We start from the raw sequence: 22,889 nt of genomic DNA on the forward strand, positions 1-22,889 counted from the left end.
CCAAATTTTGTGGAGAAAAAAAATACTCGCACTATTAATAATACCTGACAAAAAAATCTTTGTGACTAAAAAGCTTGCACAGTAATTATTATGATAATTATATTGGGTTTTTTTTTCAAAATGGAACGAACAGAAAACGACAGTCAGTATGTTGGTATCTGGCCCACAGTGCTCAAACACAGATTTTTATACCTCACCAACTGTATTATACCTCCCGAACTGTAAATGGACCAGAACAATAAATATAGTACTGGGAGACACAGCCAAATGGTCAGACAGAAAACTGCATGGAAGGGCACAGCATGGCATCACTGAGGTGTGTCCCTGAATATGCTTGTGGGTTCTTAATAACAGTGAAGCCCCACCTATTTGCAGCACCAAAAGTACTGAAAGTATAAATTGGTGTCAAGGAAGTTTGTTGAAGTGATACGTCTCGACAGACTAAAATCTTTGCAGGTTTGGAAGGAGGTAGGAATTGAGCCTGTGTTGTTAGTGGAAGTTACAAAGAGTTTTCGCCGCATGTGCAAAAATGCATTTTTGGTGCGTTGTTTTCAAAGTCAAATAATCTATACCCATTTATTTGCCATGTTTGAAGATGAGTTTGAACTGATAGTGTTTTGAGATCCTAGTTTCAAGTGTAAATTACTCATGGTTTGTCCCCACAAAAAAAGTGATTAAATAACTAAGCAGTTTCAAGAGGACCCTACAAATACCTTCACTGTGCACTGCAGTCAGTTTTTCATCAGCTAACTTTTAATGAAGTGCTTTCTCCTTGTGTTCCTTCAGGCTGATGGTCTCGTCTGCTGAGCTCTTCCACCACTGAGGAGTTTTCCAATTTCAACGGCCTCCTTTTCGAGCTCCATGGGGTTCGACCTCAACACTTAATTATTATCCTGGCAGCCGACTGTTGCTCGTTTGACTTTATAAACTACTCCGACTGCTGAAACTGCTGAAATAGGGTCCTCACAAACACTTAGTGCTCAGCTTTGTCTGCGTCAAGATGAATGAAACGCACAACAACAGGACTTCCCTGGTCAAAGGCGCCAAGGACATCGCCAAGGAAGCCAAGAGGCAAGCCGGCAAGAACTTCAGCAAGGCGGTGGACCGCGCCTCGGACGAATACTCGGCGCACCGCAGTTACAATCGATTCCATAACGACGAGGAGGAGGAGAACGACTACAATTGCCACTACGACGGCAAAGCGGCCAATGACGAGGACGGGGCGTCCAGCGATGCCACGGAGGGCCACGACGACGAAGACGAGATCTACGAGGGCGAGTACCAAGGCGTGCCCGCCTACCAGGAAGGGAAACCCCGGGACGGACAGACGCCCCCGGGCCAGCCGGCAGACGACGGTCCGAAGAGCCGCAAGGAGCTGGAGAACGAGCGGCAGGCCGACGAGGAGGAGCTGGCGCAGCAGTACGAGCTCATCATGCAGGAGTGCGGCCACGGGAGGTTCCAGTGGCAGCTCTTCTTCGTGCTGGGCCTGGCGCTTATGTCGGACGGCGTGGAGGTGTTCGTGGTGGGATTCGTCCTGCCCAGCGCCGAAACGGACATGTGCGTGCCCAACTCCGGCGCCGGATGGCTCGGTAAGGAATGTAATGTTTGGCTGCTATATTGCTGTTCGCCGTCCGCGGTACAGTCATTACACGTTATAAAACCAGTTTATTTCTTTACGTTCTCATTTGTTATGTTTTATACAGTGTCTACTTTTCACGTAATCCAATGTTTTTTGGGATTCTGAAATGTATAGATGATTAATTTCAATGGAAAAAATTTGTTTGACACATACAGTAAGTTGTTACAGTTACCACTGTACTTACGTTCTGTCATGCCCTCGCCTGTGAGAAAAGGAGAGCCACAATCGCCGCTGCACTTTTTAGTTGTAGATAGAATGCCGGGAGAAAAGCAAACCATAATGAGCACTCGGGCAGGAGCTGCTGTCGGCCACAGACACTTACACACGCACGTGACTTGCCGACATCTCACGTCGCCCCAGCAGACCCCGCCTCTTAAAGGTGCATGCATGTATTAATCACCCTGACAATACAATACGCACAGTATTTTCTATACATTTAAAATGTGTTTCAAAATTGAGTTTCAATAAGTTCAAATGCGTTTAACGCATATGGGAGTTTTTTATTTGTTTATTTTTTTAAATATTTCCACCTATACCGGGTGGATCTGAACGGTGCTTCACTCTACTTCCCAGCATTTCAGTAAAAAAATAAAATAAAATAAATTTCCCAAACGTTACCTAATAGCTGGTGGAACATAAACATTGTGGCGCGACCACATATCAGTCTACTGGGACGCTAATTGCCATTAAAGACAAAAGCTTCTTTAATACTGAGCAGAGAAGAAGAAGGAAAGAGGAAGGTGTCTCTTTGTGGGAGGCGTTTGTTTTTTGTCTTAAAGGAGACATTAAGCAATTTGTGTTTCCAGGTGGTCTCTCTGACATCCTTCTGTCAAAATACACAATGGATATAGAATTAATAATGATAATAATAATAATAATAATAACAGTTAGCATCCCCTTTTTCACAGCGGTCTAAGTAATTCAGGGGTCGTAAGTACGGTTTTCATTGCCATGATGATGGGGGCGGAGCAAGGGCGTTGCGACGAAGCGAGGGCTACTCAGTGTTGCCAATTTAGCGCCTTTTCGGACATCTCTAGCGAGCATTTTACAGAAAGGACTATTTGCTGTGTTTTTGGTGACTTGGGCTGTGCAGGTGTACCTAATAATACGGCCGGAGAGTGTAAAGATGGTGTACTATTCATCCACATTCCACGCGTGAGTCATCTCGCAGTGGGAGACGAGTGGGGGAGAACAAAAGAATGAGTCACATTATGTATCACCAACTGGCTCACAACAAAAAATTAACTGTGTGTGTGTGGAGGGAAATAAAATGAGAGTGATCAATAGTGGCCTCTGGAGTAGATTCGTTCAAAGGGAGAGACTAATGATTGCTCTTGAAAAGACTACAAATAATTGAAGTCGAATTTTCTACGATGGAACACAGTGCTGTCTTACAGCTCTCTCTTGGTTTACACTTAACACTATTTGAAGACAATTATTGGGACGTACTTCTAGTTTTGGGACGAGAACCCTTTTATTGTTCAATCGGACAAAATATCGAGGATGAGTTTGTCTTCCAAGGAGCCTTGGAAATGGCCAAAATGACCCTACATTGGTCGTGTCAAACCAAAATGGCACACTTTGTTTCTTTTTAAGCATGGGTATTTGAGATTTTTTGATAGACATGCTACCCAAATTTTCACTGTGAAGTGAAACTGGGCTTGTCTAACTGCGTTAAGCGTTTTTCTGCTTTTGTTTTATGGCAAAATATCCAACCTGGCCGCCAATGATGAAAACGCAAATGTTTTGTTTTTGGGGTAGTTACAACTGACATTCTCAATTCATTTTCACTATAAAGACATTGATCGACCACCGCTCATTCACATTCCATCGTATAAGCAGACGCTAGAGTAAATTGTCTGCCTTTTCTCTCTTTCAGGAGGGCGTTTGGTGAATTCACTGACGACTGACGTGAGGATTTAGGCTGGTTGTCAGCCTGCATTAGCGGGTGTTTTTTTATATTGGCGTGCAATAATTCTACTTGAGGATAGTCTTCCATATTTCATTTTTAGTCAAATATTCCCACACGCGTGAGGCACTGCTGTGCGGACACACCACCTGTTACTTTCTGCGAGGTGTTGTTAATGCCAAAACACATCATGAGTGATTCATCGGCTTCGAGCTATAATCAACATTGCGCAGTGGTAAAGTCGGTTCAACCCCGAGCACACATGCTTCAAATTTAGAGGCAATCGAAAAATATCTCTAGGATTTCGTCTTTGAAGGATAATTGGAAACGGCCAAAATGTTGCAAAAATGGCAGCTTCAAATCAAAATAGCAGAATTTTGTCTTTTCCGGCAAGGCTTTTTGAGAGTTTTTCTGGGGGGAATTATTTTCACTTTGTATCGCATTTTTGACTTGTCTTTACCACACAAATAACCTTGTGTCTAAAAAAGTAACCAAAGGTTTTTAATCAAAGAAAAGAGGACATTAACAGTAATTATGGATCACAGCCCGGCAGGTGTAATTAACGTTGTATTCATCCCCTTGCTAAAACCCGCCTGTCAATCACACACTGTTCTTTGGCGAGACGCGGCGTGCCAACGAGCGAGAACATCGCACAAAAGGCGTCAAGGGGGAGTTCAGATTTAAAAGAAGAAGTACAAATCAGCATGCGTGGAGACCATTTCAGATGAATAATAATAATATTAATCCCACAAGGAAAAGTTGCGCATCGTTCCATTGAATGCATGCATTGAATGTTCTGCTATTTCCAAGTACTGTGTATCACGCCAACATCTATGCTTAATTTAAATTGCTTATTTTTATGTAGTTTTGATTTCCCGCAGGTGTATTTTAATCACAGTAGACAGTTCATACTGTATCCGATTCATATTCACTTTTTAATCTACATTTGGCCTGATTCTGATATTAGGATATTCTGGGGGGGGGGGGGGGGGGGGGGAATAGATGTCACTTGGAGCACGTTATGTAAATCCAACCTTAATTGTTGGGTTAAGATTCCTGGTGTTCATTTTCACCCGCTCTTGTTTTTAGTGTTATTGTTAGTAATGTTAAAAGTATGGTGTGTGTGTGTGTGTGTTTCACATTTCAAGAATTTGTTTTTATTTTTGTAAGCTTTATCCCACCTCTCACCCAACGTCAGCTGGGATGGGCTCCACCACAACCCCCAACCCTGTGACAATAAGTGGTCCAGAGAATGGATGGATATATGTAAAATTGTTTATTTTACTACTATTTTGAATGTTATTATTTCTAAATAATTTCATTATAATTGACTAACCAGTTATTTGTTTTTAAAAAGTATATGTAAAATGGTTTATTTTAACAATATTTATTTATTTATTTATTATTTCCCACTGAGAAAATCAATTTGTGACTACATTCAGATGAGGTGATCATTTTTTTTTTCAGTTTTCTTATTTTTTGTTTGGTGGTTTGCAGCGAGATTATTCTGATGGAAAACGGGTGCCTTGGCTCAGTAAAGGTTGGGAAACACTGCACTAGACCGTCAATGACTTCAGAAAGATATAGTTTTAAAGTAATTTGACATAAAAAGTTTCAATTCTAACAATGACAACATCAGCGTTTGATCCCGTTGTATGGATAAGATGCAGTAAGCGACAATGAAATAATAGCGGGTGAGATGGTGCATGTTTTAAGGGTCTGACCTTTGCTTGAACCCCACAGAAAATAACAAATCCAATCTCGGGAAGAATCCTGGCACATAACACCCACCACCCTCACCTCCTCTTCCTCCTTTTATTATATATCCTAACTCAGCATGAGCTCCGCCATAAAACAAATGAGCCGATGCTTCCAGATAGACCGTCTTGGCTACACGTGTTCATCCCGCATTGTTTGTTCCATCACATGTATGTACCCGCTTTTGCGGCACATTTGATATTTTGCCTTGATATTTTTTGTTTCATCTTCATGTCCCGCTGCCGCCGCCCGGTCGACCTGTCGTCGGTTCTCCCTTACGGCCTTCTCTGCAGCGGCGAGCTAGCAGCTGTCGCCGCGTAATGAATGGCTGGCTCTCGGCGCGGTGTCTGCGTGGCTCGATAAGAGCATTTTACTTTTAGCCTATCTGCCCCATCACTGCAAACACGCTGCAAAAGAGAGGGTGGAAGAAAAAAAAAAAGAGGAGCCCTCACCCCCACCTATCAAAGACATTAGCATTTTTATTAGCACGTCAAGAGCGACGCCATTACTTACTGGTCTGACAACTATGCTCTCCAATGCTGCACTGTCCTGTGAACGGGAAAAGAGCTGACCACGACTTCCTGTAGTGCAGTGGCCCAAAACCATGGACCAGTTTCACGTAAAGAAATATTTTGACAAACCAGCATAGAATTAAATTATCAAAAGTATAACTCACTATGGCGCTGAATGTAAAGTAGTTGTTTTAATTAGTGGGAGCCCTGCAATTGTTTCTCTTCAACAAGGTGGTCCCATCTTGATGTCTGGTACTTATGTCGGGTCTACTCTGTAATTTCCTTTTGCAGTCATTGCAGAAAATCCTGCTTCATAAAAATGAGACTTTGAAAATGGGAGAAAGTAATTCGGTGCTTTTGGGGCAATATCTGGATTGGATCCACAACAATTTGTTATACGCCCTTACAAGTGAAGTCAGAGATTTGTTTCGAAACATGTTTGAAGATAATTGCATAAACGTGCAAAGACTGCGATCTAAGTGGTTCTCAATTGTGGAAATACAGCGTTAAACTGTTTTTCACCATTTTAGTTTTTCAGATTTTTCGGGTGTGGCTAAAACGGTGCCAAGTGGTGCACTTTGGAGTCCGGCATGGCCTCCCCCCTGACCCACTATATAAGAACTTCTGCGCCTTTGTACGCATCAGCGGTTATCTGGCGCACTAGTTAGCTAGCATGCGTAGCCTACACCCCGAAAATGCATCTTCCCTTCGGAAGTACTCTGGCTAGGTGCCAATTTTGCAGGATCTCTGTGTGAAAGAGGCTAAAGAAATGAGTCTGCATTGCAAAGCTACTGAAGTTGACAAATTTCCACGCTCTACTCCTAAATTTTGTCCATTCCCTTGCTCTCTCCAGGCAGTATTGTGTACCTCGGAATGATGTTCGGAGCCTTCTTTTGGGGCGGCCTGTCGGACAAGCTGGGCCGTAAACAGTGCCTGCTGATATCATTGTCAGCTAACGGCTTCTTCGCCTTCCTCTCCTCCTTCGTGCAAGGCTACAGCACCTTCCTCTTCTGCCGCATGCTGTCGGGATTCGGGTGAGTCTGTCATTGCGGAAGCGTACGTTAAGGTTGTATGGTGCCAGAGGGAGGGAATTACGATGTTGAACGGGGTGCGAGGCTTAGGAAATTTCGAAACGGCTCTTCTACAATGTAAAATCCACATAGCGATCGGCTAAACAGGCAATGTTTAGATGTTTTCTTGAAGGGGTTGTGGTACTGGTGATAGGGGTGGGCCAACTCTGTGGGAAAGGGTGCATGGCTTGAACATTTTGGCAAAGGCTGCTCTCCTATTATAACGCAAAAAAATCAAATAGCTATGCGCTAAACAGGGTTCTTTTTCAGGTGGTTGGTTTGGGGGTTTAATTTGTTTGGGTAAAAGCTTTTGTATGAAGTGAAATTTACGTTGCTAAGCATTAAACGTGGGGGTTAGATTTTTCGGGTGAAGGGTGGGTGGTGGGAGATTTGTGGTGCCAGGGATAGGGGCGCACCAACTCTGTCAGGGTGTGTGAAAGGGGTGCGCGTCTTGAAAGTTTCCGCAAAGGCTGTTCAATGACGGAAAATGTATGTAGTTATGCACTAAACAGGGGCTTGTGGCAGGCATAGGAGTGTGCTAACTCTGGCAGGATTCTGGAGGGGGTACTGAAAGAGTTTGGTAAAGGCTTTAAAATGTAAAATCAGGGTAGCTATGTGCTAAACATGGTTTGGGGGTTATTTTTCGTTAAATATTTGTGGGTGGCAATTATTTTTTGGGGGCCATCAACTTTGTCGTGGTGGAATGTGTGGTTGTGATGTGAATTCAGAGATTTGTTTCTAAATATACATGTTTAGATAATTGCTGAAAATGTGCAAAGACTGAGAACAATGTAGTATTGAATTGTGGAGATATAGCATTAAAATGTTTTTCACCATTTCAGTTTTCCTGATATTTTTTGAGGCATGGCTAAAACAGCACCCAGTGACGCACTTTGGCATCAGGCGTGAGTCCCCCCTCACCCACGACCTAAGAACTTTGTTTACATAAGTGGTTATCTGACACAATTGTGAGTTACTTAGTTATTATTAAGGCCCAAGCCTGTTAGCTTGCGAGCTAGCTGGTGGCTAGAGCCGTACGACGACCTAGCTGTATATATTCCAGCCAGTTTGAGTTTCAGAATTTTGAAGCCTTATTTTATATACCGATACTTGGTAAGGTTGTTAACAAGACTCTTCTCGGAAGCTGACCGTAATTTCTCGTGTATAAGGCGCATTTTTTTCCCCAAAAAAATTGTCAAAATTGAATAATGCGCATTATACATAGGCATAGAGGTAAATGGGGGGGGGGGGGAAAATCACATTTAAAAATGTATGCCGCCATCTAGTGGTTATGAAAAAGCTGTACAATTTCATTCCAAAATGCCATCGCCACCTAGAGGTTATGAGAGAGGTGTACACTTTCATTCTAATATGCCACCGCCACCTTTCATTCCAATATGACAGGGGTACGTATGACTACATACATGTAAAGTTGTGCTCATAAGTTTACATACCCCGGCAGGATTTATGAAACATATATATATATTTTTAAATATGACTGATGACTGAACAATAACCCTCATTAATTTCTTTATGGTTATGTTTTGTTTAAAGATAATGCTTTTCTGAAATGCTTGACCGTTTAATTTGAATAACATTAAAATAAAATTAAACGTGTTCAAATGAAGTGCTTAACTTCAGAATAATTCTTTAAAAAAAACTAACAAATTAACGATAATATGTTTTGATCATATGGGTAGAAGCAAAGTTATCCATTGTAAAAATGCATTCTACATCGGTACATGGGTTTTCCAGAATTTTTAAGTCAACTTTGGGGGTGCGTATTATACATGGGTGCGCATTATACACAAGAAATTACGGTATATGTATTAAATTGTTAGTGATTAATTACGACTGACTATTCGCAGGATTGGCGGCGCAGTGCCCATTGTGTTTTCATACTTCGCCGAGGTGTTGGCCCGGGAGAAACGTGGCGAGCACCTGAGCTGGCTCTGCATGTTCTGGATGATCGGCGGCATCTATGCCTCGGCCATGGCGTGGGCCATCATCCCACACTATGGTGAGTGACTGATGACAACAATATTAATCCAGCCTGTATGCTAATACATCTGCTTTCTGGTTAGGTTAGAAAACTACAGCCATCCGCAGTTTTAAAATTAATAGTTCCTCAAGAATGAAATTTCTGTAAAAATTCCATGTGAATGCTGGAGACCTCACGCTGTGCTGAAATGAGAATTTCTAAAATCAGTGTGATCAATGAGGATTTGACTTTTTCCCCTATATTTATATACTATTTCTAATGAGAATTGCTCAAATGCTAACAACCCAACAGTATGTAGTGTATGCTACCATATAGCAAAATAATAACCTGAGATGAATATTTGAAGTTTGAATGGTTTAAATAATCATTTGAAAAATGTGGAAGGAGGAAGTAAATATATAAAATGTGTCTTTATTTGGGAATTTGATTGTGTAAATGTGGAATTCCAAAAATGTGGGAATTACTGGAATGTGAAAAATAGTCCCCAAGATGTCCTGAATGAACATTTTGAAGTTGGGATAGTTTAAATCAGTTGAGAAATGCGGAACGAGGAGGTAAATAGGTTAAATGTCTCTTTATTGGGAAATTTTAGTGTAAATAAAGAATTTTTAAAATGTGGTAGTTATTGTAATGTGAAAAATGTCATCCGTTAAGAAAGGTGGAAGTTTCTGATTAAAACAAAATTTTGAGATTGATTGGGCAATTTTGTCTTCCAATGTGGAACAGCTAGAGCTTAGTGCTAATAGTAATGACATATTTCCTTCCCCAGATAGAGACCGTATACAGAAGATGGAAATATAAAACTCCAGTTTTTGCCGCTGCTGTCGCATTGCTGCAAACAGAAATGGAGCGTGCACGATGCGCCCTGCCGCAGTGACGCCAATAAAAGGCAACATGTGAGATCGTTTGCAAATATGTCCCGCTCTCTCGAAGACCCTCGGGCACGCACACAAGCAGGTGGCGGTGTCGTAGCCGGGGACTCATTTTACACACTGACAGCAGGAAGATTTTTAAACTCGTTTTGTTTGTGAAAGCCCAATAAAGTTCATCATCCTCGGTTCACGACGGTCGCCGACAAACGAGGTTTCGAAGTTACAAACAAGTACATAACTGAAAGAGGCTGCATTGAACAGCTGGGCCTAGACTTAAACTCTATGGAGTATGCATTTTACCAGCTAAAGAGGAGACTTAAGAGATTAACACCCTGAAAAGAAAAAATTTTTTAAAAGGGTGTGGTGAAGTAATACAATACAGTGGGTCCTCAGTAGGGCTGTGAAAGAAAAAATTGGCTAACTCAGCTAAGTCGACTGCAAAAATTGACTGACGCAAAAATTTCTATCTTGAGGCAATGGAAAAAATATTAATAAAAGCATATTTGTACCACCCGGATCCATTTGGGTACTGTCTATGTTTGCCAAACGGAACATTTGTTACAGACGCATGCACTGTCGGGCCGGTGAAAAACATTGCCAAAAACGACAGAGGAGCATCTGTAAGTGATTTTTAAGACACTATTAGATCTGTAATGTACATACAACATGATGTATAAGTGAGCTGAATGGTAGTTAGTGTTTTTTTTTTTTTACCTAAAATTGGTAATCGCTAGCGTGCCAATGCTAATCGCAAATGCTAATAACTTAGCAAAGGCTGATTTTGTTGTCTCAAATTGTGTTACAGTTTATACCATACACTCAGTACCAGTCACATATGCAGTTTAAGGATAAAAGTCCAGCCCTCATGAGAATAAAATGCATGCTAGTAGTTAAAAAAAAATCTTTTGAATGTGTCATTCATTTGATTCTTCCATAAGTGTAAATATTGACTGTAATGACTTTTAAAAACAATGCTGTATATTTCCAATAAAGGAAGTTGTGTTTTTTTAGGTAAGAGTTGTAATTTTGCATTTAAAAAAGCTGTATATTTAAGAAAAAAAATCATGTATTTTCAAGAAAAAAGTAATGCAAATTTGGGGAAAAAAATTCATATTTTCAAGAAGAAATTTTTATTTTAGATACTTTCGATAAAATAGTTGTATATTTTCAAGAAATAGTGGTATAATTTCGGGAAAATACTGTAGTTTTATATTTTATACAAAAGTACTTTCAAGAAAAAAAATGAATCATAAGAAGAGTCTCATAGTTATCTGTTGGGGGGAAAAAATCCCTTTCCTTAACCTAAATTGATCCTAAAATACTAATCAGGGAATAAGAATTTATTTATTGATCATTAGCTTTGTTTCCCCTCATAGTTGATCAAAAAAATGTACTCAAATGCCTATCCTTAATTTATTTCGCATAAATGTAAATTTTATCATCCAAATCTGGCCGTCTTGGGCAGAAAAAGAAGGAATGCCTAAATAGCCAAAAATAAACCCGAGCTTTTGCTTCCCACTTGTGTCCTTTTCGGAGAAAGGCTGCAGCGGCCGATTGTCTCAAGGGAGAGTTTCCCAATTGATTTCCTGTACTTTCTGCTGATTGACTCGTTTACGAATCGACAGAATGTCTCTCGCGTTACAATTCATGTGAGCTGATAGAATAGCGCTTTGTCAAGAAAAATCGTCCCTCAGAGAGATAACAATGCTAATTTTTTTGATGACGATCAATGAATTGATTGGTTCGTCTTCAGTGAAGTCATACAGTATTTGTGCTTGAAGACATGATTTAAAAAAAAAAAAACAAGCGTAACCTCATAACATGTCTGCGGATGAACTGCGATCCGGTGTGGCGCGGCAAAACAGATTAGGAGGATGAAAGCGGAGGACAGGTTGGCAAGGAGCGCTTGATTTATGAACCCTTTGTGACGGATAATGGAAAGGTGACGTGATAGAGGGCGGCAGGCGGAGAGAGAAACAACGTGGAACGGGGTTGTGGTGCCATGGCCCAGGGATGAGAGTGTGCCAACTGAGTTGGGATGTTAAAGCCAGTGCATGGCTCCAACAGTTCCGGTGGTTTACGACATAAAATTTAGGGTGAAAACGGTTTAGGGTGAAAAATCTCTTTAGGGTGAAGCTTCGCAGCGATCATTTTTCCACACGGACAAGAACAGCCGAGCTATCCTTTTTTGGTGGGTGGCGGCTGGGTTGTGGTGCCAGGGATAGTAGTGCACCAACTCTGTTGGGGTGTTTGAAGGAGGTGCGTGGCGAACGCTTGATTTATGAACCCTCCGTGAGGGATAATGGAAAGGTGAAGGGATGCGGGGCGGCAGTCGGAGCGAGAGAAACAACGGTTTAGCCGCTTTAATGGAAAGCTGGAAGGCGTTCGATATATAACAGGCCGCGTTGATGAAGTGCCTCAACCGGGCGGAGCACTTATCTGGGGAGTCGTAAGCCACGCAAGCCACTTCCAGGACAAAACTAAACTTATAGAGAAAGGTGACAATAAAGATTATGAGAGGGGGAATCGTGCATCGACTGTGAATGAAAAGACTGAGTTTCAAGTTTCAAATATTTTCACTACACCACCACATACTAGATAGGTTAATGATCTCAACATTTTTGTAAATCATTAATATGGTAAAAACAAAAAAAACCCTCTAAAATATTTTTAAAAATTAAAAAAAATCATCTATCGGTTCGCTTGAGCTACTATCAACTTTTTTTTTCTACCCAATCCACCACTTTTTTCGATTATTTGCAGATTTTCAATGTTCCTAACCCCCACAAATAGCTGGGGTCTGCTGTATTTACAATTAATCAATTCACAATGTTTTGAATTTGATAAATTCATTCAAAAAATAAAAAGATTAAATACATTTTAATTACCCAAAAAACTAAAATTACGTGTTACTTTCGTACATCACATTCAGAAGACATACATCCACAAACTGTATTCCAAAAACATCTTCTTAATATCGCCAACTACGGGTCTGGCATGCAAACTGCGCTATTTCATTTTCTACCTTTTTGCACATCTATGCAAATGGCTGGCTTTGTTTCATCTGTTCTCGGACGATGTTCCGTGAACATACCCAAAACATCTATTACAGAGGAGGTAGTGAAGTGCCATCCGTCTTTTTACATATCATAAGAAGTGATGGACGAGACACATTAATGTGACGCGAGGTGTTACGAGTGGATCATAATCGAAGTCAATTGATGAGATGGCAGTGTTTCACCCTTTGTTTTTTTGTTTTTGCTGCAAGACACAGGGGTTTGTGGGTAATGGGTTTCGCCGCAGTGCTCTTTACATTGACTGGTGGTGAGTAAAGGCCAGACATCAGTGTGCGCATGTGTGTGTGTGTGTGTGTGTGGTGTCTTTTTTATTGTGCCAAAAAAGTAAAATGTAAAATCTTCTGCTGTGACCATTCTTAAATGTGTGTTTGTTGCAGTGTAAGGCCGATTTGTCTGGATGATCTCCTTTGTGTGTGTGTGTGTGTGTGTGTGTGTGTGTGTGTGCGTGTGTGTGTGTGTGTTAGTGGGTGTGTGTGCATGTGTGAGCGCGTGCGTCGATGGCGTTTTCACTTACTGTAGAGTTGCCACATAAATCACGTTGAGTATCGCAACCAGTCAGCCATCGCCGACAGTCCATTATAGCTGGAATCCTCCTAATGAGCTTTTTACCGGACCGGCCAGAAGGAAAGTCACGTGGGCCACACGACTGCAAACACGCTCACGTCCCCTAAACCTAACATAGCCGTGACCATGAATGTCCACAATGCCGATTTGCCGCTCAGATGCATTAATTTGCAATTACTATGGTTTTAATTGATTGTAAAGAGTCTGGACAATTTAAGGGAATCAATCATTAATTGATCGCGTCTTGACATTTTGCTCATAATCAAACCAGTTATATTTGCGATGCAATACGATATGTTGTGATACGATGCTTTGTGATATGATGCGTTGCGATTCGATGTGTTGCGATACGTTGCGATACAATGAGATACTGTACATTACATTGTGATACGTTGCGATATGAGCGACTGCGATACGATACTTTATGGTTGCAATACAATAAGATGCATTGGGGTTAGGATACAACGATATGGTATGACGGCTTGCGATAACGATATGACATATTGCAATAGGACACGGCGCTTTGCGATTCAATTGCGATGGATCGAAAACCTCTGCGGATAGGTACATTTTCAAATGCCAAACCGCAAATATGCGGTGATCCGCTGTAAATTACATCGCAATAAGTTATGTTGTGATATGAATGTCACATTGTAATATACTTGATATGATATGATACTTTGCCATATGATAAGTTGCATTTTTGCCATAATTTGGAGTTAGGGTTAAGACATCTTGTTTTCATAAGATGTATTTTTTTTAAACTAAGCTTTGTCATCAGATATTTATGTATTCCAGATGTGAATACCATAATATTTCATACAAAATCCACAAAAAAAGGGCTACAGTGTCCAATTACCATTTCATGCGGGTATCCATTTTTGCCTTTTCTTCAAGTGACGTAATTACAGTGCGTACATTTACTGAACCACCTGTGTGCGCAACAACTACCAAAACATAGCTAGCCATCGCCATAGTTTTGATTTAATGCTTTTTTTTGGTAGATATTTAATTGAATTGTTTGCTGATGCTAAAGTACACATTGCGTGCGTGCTTCGCCACTTTCTGTGTGCAGGTTGGAGTTTCAGCATGGGCTCCGCCTACCAGTTCCACAGCTGGCGAGTGTTTGTGGTGGTGTGTGCGCTGCCTTGCGTCTCAGCAGTGGTGTCGCTCACCTTCATGCCCGAGAGCCCCCGCTTCTTCTTACAGGTGAGAGAGCGCAGTCACAGGTGTTGCATTTGTTGGACCCGCTCTAAAATGAGATGACATACCTTATGGGGCAAGTCCATAGCAACAAACATTTATATACAGTTTAATCTTCTGTTACTTTTACTCTGGTGATAGATTGTGAAACAGTGATATTGTATATTTAATCTATGTCTACTTTATAATATCAATATCCTGTATTGTAGCTGTGACATTTGAGTTTTCTGAATAAAGAGTACTAATGTTTACATTTGACTTTGATTAATTGTTTTTTATTCAGTGAGAAAAGACTATTTTACCACACGAATTCACAATATTATGCATATATGGGACTTTCAAGTATTGCAAAATGGTTTTATAATGACTCAGTGCAATCAAAAAGTTATTGTTCTGTCTTTATCCCATGAGATCTGGCTTTTGAGTGTAAAACGGTTGCTACATCTCCAAGCATCAAATGAATGAGGCATCTTCACCCATCGCTCCCCTTTGCCACATCCAATATGGCGGTGACGTTGCCGTACGATTGAAGCACTGTTAGCATTAGCGTGACCGCGCTTATTCCGACTGTCATCTAGATGGGCAAACACGACGAGGCCTGGATGGTTCTCAAGCACATCCATGATATCAATATGCGAGCCCGCGGAGAGCCCGAGAGAGTCTTCACCGTGAGTTTACATGCCTTAGGGCGCCCCCTCATGGCTTCAGCAAACAGCCAACAAACAGACAAGTGTCTCTCCCCGCAGGTGAACCGGATTAAGATCCCCAAACTGCTGGACGAGCTGGTGGAGATGCAGAGCGAATCGGCCAACACGGTGCTGAAGGTTCTCTCAAAAGTCAAGGCAGAGCTCCGAGGGGTCAGTTTTGGTCGAAACGCTGAACTTTAAGTGGAGCGTAACCTCTTCTTTGGCTGTGTACGAAAGATGCACAATCGTGGGGAAAATAGCCCGTCCTACAAAGTGTATGGGGACAAAAAAGGCTTGATTGTTGGCACCAAGTGGTAAAATGATGCAATACGACGCATGATGCATTTTGTACATTACAATACATTATGTTACAACATGTTACTTTACGGTGGGATAGTTACGATGCAATGCCCCGAAATGTGATACGTAACAATATGTTACGATTTGATAGGTTACGATGTGTTGCAATCCTTTATGATGTGATGTTACAATGCGATAAGATGTGACCTAATAATTAGTTACAATGTGATATGTTACGATGCCATGTGATACGTAACAATGCGTTACAATGTGATACGTTACTATGCGATACATTACGATGAAATCCGTTACGACGCAATCCGTTACGATATGATACATTATGATGCAATACGTTACACTGCAGTACATTACGATGCAATACATTCTGATGCGACAGAGTATAACGTGTTACGAAACGATACCTTACGATGCGATACACTATGATATCATCCGATACACTATGATATCATGCCATATGGTGCGATACCTTACAATGCAATACTCTATGATGCCTGTGAGTTACGAATGCAATACATTATGAAGCGATACATTGTGCTACAATACGATATGATACAATTTGATATATTGCACTTGACACAATGCAATATGATGCGATGCATTGTGATGAGCTCAATTATGATACGATTGCTCTAAATTCTCTAACTTCGGGTTTCCCACAATTCGTTGTACAAAAATCCACAGAAAATCAATTCCAAGTCTGTGCCAAGAATTTTTTTTCTAATTACAGTATTTACATCTTCCTTCAATTGACATGATCACTTTACTTACAGTTACTGTCCACTAAAGCAAGCCACATTAGCGCACACACCTAAAACGCAAGTAAGCAATTTAAAAAAGTATGCACAAACATAGCTATATAGCATGGGATATTATTGAAAGTCTGTGAAAATTTGACAGTCGGCAACAGTTGAAAATGCATATTAGCAATGACACCAACTGGACTCAAGTGTAACAGTAAAAACCCATAGCGTGTATCTGGCAGATGGAAATTGTTAGAACGTTGGAATTCGGTGAATGCTCTGCTTTATGGTTGTTAACAGGCGTGATAAAATAATCACTGTCATTCTTTTTTTTTCCAATAGATCTGGTCAACTTTCATGAGATGCTTCGACTACCCAGTAAAAGACAACACTATGAAACTGGCAGCGGTTTGGTTTACGCTTTCCTTCGGGTAAGACCAAGCTTGGACGTTTCATTTTATGCGCTTCAAGGCTTTTGATTCGGGGTTCTCTGGGTCCAGGGAGAAATGTTTCTCAGGACCTTATAAATCTAAATATACATGACCTGTTTAATGGAAAGAAACCTCATCAAATTCAATATTTATCCATCATCGCTAGCTGACTTGCACTGCTTACACTAACCAGCCTTGTAGTGTAACGCAGTACAAATACTTTGTTACTGTAATTACAGTGAGTAGAATTTTCATCTGTGCTTTACTTTGTTATTTATATTTCTGGCAACTCGTGCTCCAACACTATTACTTAAAATCCTGAAAATACATATGTTGGTACTGAGTGTTTGGTGTACAGAATTTGAATTGGTGTACAGAATTTGAGACAGCAAAATGCAAGCGCGCTAATTAGCATTAGCGCGCTAGCGATAACCATTTTAGGTGAAAAACCGCTAACTACCATTCAGCTAACTCATACTTATCACGTTATATGTACGTTACACATCTAACATTGTCTTAAATAACACTTACAGGTGCTCATTTGAAGTTTTTGGTAAAGTGCATTATTGGCCAAACACGGCGTCCGTCTGCAATAAATGTCTGTGTGAAACATAGGTTCCGACGGCGCAAACATTGGTTCTTGGTGTAACTTCTTCTTTTTTTTTTTTTTTTTTTTTTTTTTTTTTTGTCCCGGGGGACCTTCGAGGCAGAAATCGAGTGTTGACCTATTTTTTTTAAGTCAACTTCGCTGAGATATTCTTTTTTTTTTTTTTCCCCAGCTCTACATTCATGCATGTCAGATGTATGTGGTGATACATTACAATCACATCAGAGCTTTTAATCGGCCCAAAGCCAAGGTAGGGAGGAGTAATTGGTTTAGTTTGTTGGTTGTATTAATGGGCTGGTCCATTTAAGTAGGTACTTAAGGCAAGTTACAGCTCGCAGACCCTGTTGACAACCACGCCTGTAGATGGTCACTCCGTGTCCCTCGACTGCAGGTACTACGGGCTGTCCGTTTGGTTCCCCGACGTGATCAAGCACCTGCAGGCCGACGAGTACGCCTCCCGGGTGAAGATCCACACCAACGAACGCATCGAAGACTTCACCTTCAACTTCACGCTGGAGAACCAGATCCACAGAAACGGCGTTTTCCTCAACGACAGGTAACCAAACCGACTCCTCCTTCGCACCTTTCATCGTGACCGTTCATATTAATCCTGCCTCCGTTATCTCCGCTTCTACCAGGAAATGAAAAGGCTTATCTTCGCAGCTCGCCCCCTAGACGCCTGCTCTTCCTGGTTATGACTTCCACTTACACAAAGAGATGATACATGTGCAAATAGAGTACATTTGTGCATTGCTGTTTTCCACAAAGTAAATGTCGCTGAGAAGAAAGTGGGAGAAAAAAATAAATAGATAAATAAACCAGCCAGAGGACCGAGGTGGGAGGGGCATATCCACGTGGCGCAAATGAAGTGAATGCGCGTTCAGCGTGTACGCAACTCCCGCGATCAAACCCGTGCAAATAACGGGAGGCGAAAGTTCGCTTTGCGTCCGGTGTGAACCCACGATCAGTCCGTACACATTTACACGATTATACTTTTTTTGGTAATACAAGCAAAGTGTCCCAGCAAAGTAGACGACAGGGGCTGTGACTAGCTGCACCGGTAGAGAAACAGAAACATGCTTTCAGTTTCCCTTTTGACAGTGCACGAGGTTCATTCAAGGGCCAACAACAAAACAGAAGTGAAAAATATACGATCAATGAATTTAAGTTACCAACATGATTCCACCAGATGGCGCAAAAGTAACACTTATTGCATTGGCCTTAGCACAAAAACAGCGAATAGATGTGGTGTTCAGTGATTAACGGAGGATACGTTGCCCCTCCCCCCCCCAAAAATCGGTGAATAAGCCAATTCGTGAATGCTGAACCGCGCACATACTGGGGTTGACTATGATTGGTATTTTATTTGTTATATTGGTATTTCCTAAATCATCTTGAAGCCACTTATTCCTACGGGTAATGTAATAAGATGAGTTTTAAATGATATTGTGTTCTGGGATCATAGTTTGGGGTATATTTACAGTTTAAAAAATGAGTAAAGGTAATTATAAAAATGTTATCACGGTAGCCTGTAAAACAGTTTTTGCCTCAAGAAAGCAAAAAGTCACCCCCTAAAGGCAACATGAGCGATTGTTAACGCCTTCCTCCTCTGCGCAGGTTCATTAGCATGAAGTTCAAGGCGGTCTCCTTCGTCAACTCCTCTTTCCTCAACTGCTACTTTGAGGACGTCTCCTCCGTGGGCTGCTCTTTCAAAAACTGCACCTTCATCGACTCCTTCTTTTATAGCACGGGTACGTTTTTGCGCCGCTGCTCGATCCGAGAACCCCACCCGACCAGCGCCCCAGCCCAAGTACCGCTCGCGCAAATCCTTCACTTGCAAAGAGGGCAATGAGAAGGTTTCAGAAGTGCAGGATAAAAGGAGAGGAAAGAGAAGGCGGTGAGGGAAACCAGAGCTGAATCAGAGCTTGTGGGAGTCTGGGCCTTCAAATGATTTCCCCTGCAGCACTCAGGGAAAAGCGCTGAACACGGAAAACGCAAAGGCATGCAAGGTGCTGGCAATGCACCATGGGAAATGACGTTTTTTTTTGTTTGTTTTTTTGACACCCCCAAGCAATGTGAGCGTGGAAACGAGAACAGCTTGGCCCGTTTGGGAAATTAATTACTCAGGCTGAATTTACACTGTTGGTCCAAGTGTTCAACCTATTGACTTTTTAACTTCCTACCTTGAAGTTTTAAATAATGCAACCTTGCTCTTTGAAAAAAATATAAATTTTAATAAAACATTTTTTTAGCACAAATATGACCTTTTATCTAAACATTATGACGTTTTTAATCTAAAAACATCGGACCTTTTATCGACAAAAATTGACTTTTTTTGTTATTACATTTCGACAGACATCGTGTAATATTACCTTTTTACCCAAGACTGTACGAGTACAGTATTGAAAAAAATACGGCTTAATTCCTTGAAAACATTTATTTTTCATCGAAATGTTATTTCCCCTAGAATTCATGACGACAGTATTAAAAAAATAGTTTTTGTCATGAAAAAACAGGACTTAATTTTGGGACTTTTTTCTTTAAAATAAAAATACTTTTTATCTAAAATAATCAGACTTCCTTTAAAAACATTTTTTTTAAAAAAAAACCCTGATCAATCAACAGAAAATCTGACTTTTTATCTCAAAAATATTACTTTTGATCCTAAAACAAAATCCTTTTTCCTTTCAAAAAAATCTGTCTTTTTATCTAAGAACGTTTTAAAAAGTGTATCATACTTCAGTTTTTATCTTGAAAAAAATCAGACTTTTTATATTAAAAAAATATTACTTTTGATCTAAAAAAATGCTTTTTATCTTGAAAGAAAAAATACTTTTTAATTAAAAAAAAAAATCAGCCGTTGCAACTAAACGTTCATCTGACTTTTTACAAAATAAATCATACTTCTACAAATCTGACTGTTCCTTGAAAGTCCCACTATTGAAAAAATATTACTTTTAATCTAAAAAATATATAACTTTTGACCCTAAAAAAATTTGGTATGTGTTTTTCAGAAGAGGGGTTTGCTGGGGTTGGATTGGTGAGTCTTGCGTGTGATTGTCTGGGCATGAGCTGTGGCCAACAACAGCTCCTTCATTCGTGTGCTCATCGTGTTATGCGTTTTACTGTTCTCACATATATCATAATAATAATTAAAAAAAGAATCGGTTACAAAAGCTGGCATACAGCGGGCATCACAAGCAAAGAACCGCGATGCAACAAGGGAACACTGTATACAATGGGGCACTCTCCCTAAATTGCCGATAAGACCTTTTTTTTTTTTTTTTTTTTTTTTTTTTTTTTTTTTTCTCTGTTGACAACAAAGTACTGTATGTGTTTACAAAACACGTACGACATCCCTCTTGCAGATATCGACGACGCCAAGCTGACAAACTCCAGGGTGGTCAACACCACCTTCCACCACAACAAGACGGGCTGTCAGATGACCTTCGACGACGACTACAGCGCCTACTGGGTCTACTTCGTCAACTTCCTAGGAACGCTGGCCGTGCTGCCCGGCAACATCGTCTCGGCCCTCCTCATGGACAAAATCGGCCGCCTCAGCATGTTGGGTATGACGGGACGACGCGAACACTACCCGAGTCTCCGCTCTCATTTACTGACGCCCACCTCACTCACCAGGCCAGGCCCCGCCACTCAGTCACAGATACTACAGTAGAACCTGAGGATGGCAATCCCTAGCGGACAAAAATATTACCTGCTCCTCATATGCACATTATTGTATTTCATATCGCAAAATCACTTTTTATCTGATGACTCGATTAATCAATGGGATAATCGTTAGAATCTTACTAAAAAAATACTTTATGCATGTATCTGTACTTCGTAAGTAGAGAGTGTGAGTACCACCTCTGTGACCGTCTGTCGCTCCCCACGCCGTGCAGGTGGCTCCATGGTGCTGTCGGGCATCAGCTGCTTCTTCCTGTGGTTCGGCACCAGCGAGTCCATGATGATCTTCATGCTGTGCCTGTACAACGGCCTCAGCATCTCCGCCTGGAACTCCTTGGATGTGGTCACGACGGAGCTGTACCCCACCGACAGGAGGTTTATGTCACGTGAAAGTGGACTTGTTGAAATTACTTATTTTCCTTGTTAACTGTTCACCTATATATATATATATATATATATATATATATATATATATATATATATATATATATATATATATATATTAGGAGGCTTTAAAAAATAGTACATTTTTCAGAATAATTTTTTTTTATTGAGAAAAAAGCTTTTTGATCTAAAAAATGTTTTAATGTAAATACATATACATATATTATAAAAAATATGTTAATTTTCATATTTTTATTATTTGTCTTTAAAATATTTTGTAGATTAAAAGTCCTATTTTTAGATTTCAAAAGTCAAAATAAATATCAATAACATATTACTTTTATCTTTAAAAAATGAATGAATTAAGCATTCCTTGAAAAATGTGACTTTTCATCTAACAACATATAACATTTTCTATCTAAAAAATATATATATATAACCTGTTTTATATTTTAAAAAAAAACTTTATTCCTTGAAAAAATATTTATTTATCTCAACATTTTTTTTGACCCCTTCATAAAATATTATCTCAATAATGTAGTTTGAGCTGGGGAAAAAAAAGTCTCATCTAATCTGATATGTATTCCTTGAAAAATATATGACTTTAGAAAATATCACTTTTTTTATCTTCAAAATATGACTTTCAACTCAGCCCAACTAACCCTGACATTTTTTGGTTCTTTCCTCTTGCGCAGAGGGACCGGCTTCGGCTTCTGCAACGCCCTGTGCAAGCTGGCCGCCGTGCTGGGCAACCTGATCTTCGGCTCTCTCGTGGGCATCACCAAGGCCATCCCCATCCTGCTGGCGTCATGCGTGCTGGTCTGCGGCGGGTTGGTGGGCCTGCGGCTGCCCGACACGCGCGCCAACGTCCTCATGTAAACGCCCAGCGCCACGTTTGTTTGTTTTCCTGGGCCTGTGCCACTGTTCATTCGACGCAGATTATAAGGGAAACTGTTCTTTTAGATTATTGACGTCAAAGTTGCTAAAGATAGACTAGGCCCTAAAGCAGTTGTTTAAACGTCAAAAACACAATAAACGTGACTCAAGCTTTTTAAACACTTTATGGCTCAAATTAAAATATGCTAAAGCTGCTTTTTGACCCTCGCAGGGAGCCGTAGCTTTACATTAACGGAGCATTTCACTCCCGTTACACCAACAACATAGCCGCTAACGAATAGATTGACAAGCCTCACAAAAGTGATTTTTACTTTTGTATTTATTTCTACATTTATGTCCAAAGAAAAGCAAGTATCTCCAACTTTTATTTGTTTTTCCTTTTCAGAAAAAAAGGAACATAATTGTTTAAAGGATAAACAAACATAAAATTTGGAGATACATGCTTTCCAGTAAACAGCGACAATGTATTTATTTTCTTATTTTTTACATTTATGTATTTACTTCTTTACATATTGCCACTGTCCAAT

The 22,889-nt window shown here is 40.5% G+C and overlaps 1 protein-coding gene across 1 annotated transcript; it reads left to right on the forward strand.

Annotated features, from left to right (window-relative positions):
- Nucleotides 1–872: 872 nt before the first annotated feature.
- LOC133413809 (synaptic vesicle glycoprotein 2C-like) lies at nucleotides 873–22,889 on the forward strand. Its single transcript, XM_061698637.1, has 12 exons — nucleotides 873–1,589; nucleotides 6,672–6,852; nucleotides 8,757–8,908; nucleotides 14,479–14,612; nucleotides 15,185–15,274; nucleotides 15,353–15,463; nucleotides 16,696–16,784; nucleotides 17,783–17,947; nucleotides 19,009–19,142; nucleotides 20,760–20,963; nucleotides 21,297–21,456; nucleotides 22,161–22,889. Exons 1-12 carry the CDS (start codon nucleotides 1,001–1,003, stop codon nucleotides 22,342–22,344), a joined length of 2,193 nt encoding a protein of 730 aa, XP_061554621.1. The 5' UTR covers nucleotides 873–1,000; the 3' UTR covers nucleotides 22,345–22,889.

This window comes from Phycodurus eques, chromosome 15, assembly GCF_024500275.1.
Source record: "Phycodurus eques isolate BA_2022a chromosome 15, UOR_Pequ_1.1, whole genome shotgun sequence".
NCBI classification, from domain to species: Eukaryota; Metazoa; Chordata; class Actinopteri; order Syngnathiformes; family Syngnathidae; genus Phycodurus; species Phycodurus eques.

Coding starts and splice junctions, on each gene's coding strand:
- LOC133413809 (XM_061698637.1), top strand. CDS start 1,001: ATGAATGAAACGCACAACAACAGGACTTCCCTGGTCAAAGGCGCCAAG. Junction 6,853..8,756: donor CGCATGCTGTCGGGATTCGG/GTGAGTCTGTCA, acceptor GACTATTCGCAG/GATTGGCGGCGCAGTGCCCA. Junction 21,457..22,160: donor CTGTACCCCACCGACAGGAG/GTTTATGTCACG, acceptor CCTCTTGCGCAG/AGGGACCGGCTTCGGCTTCT.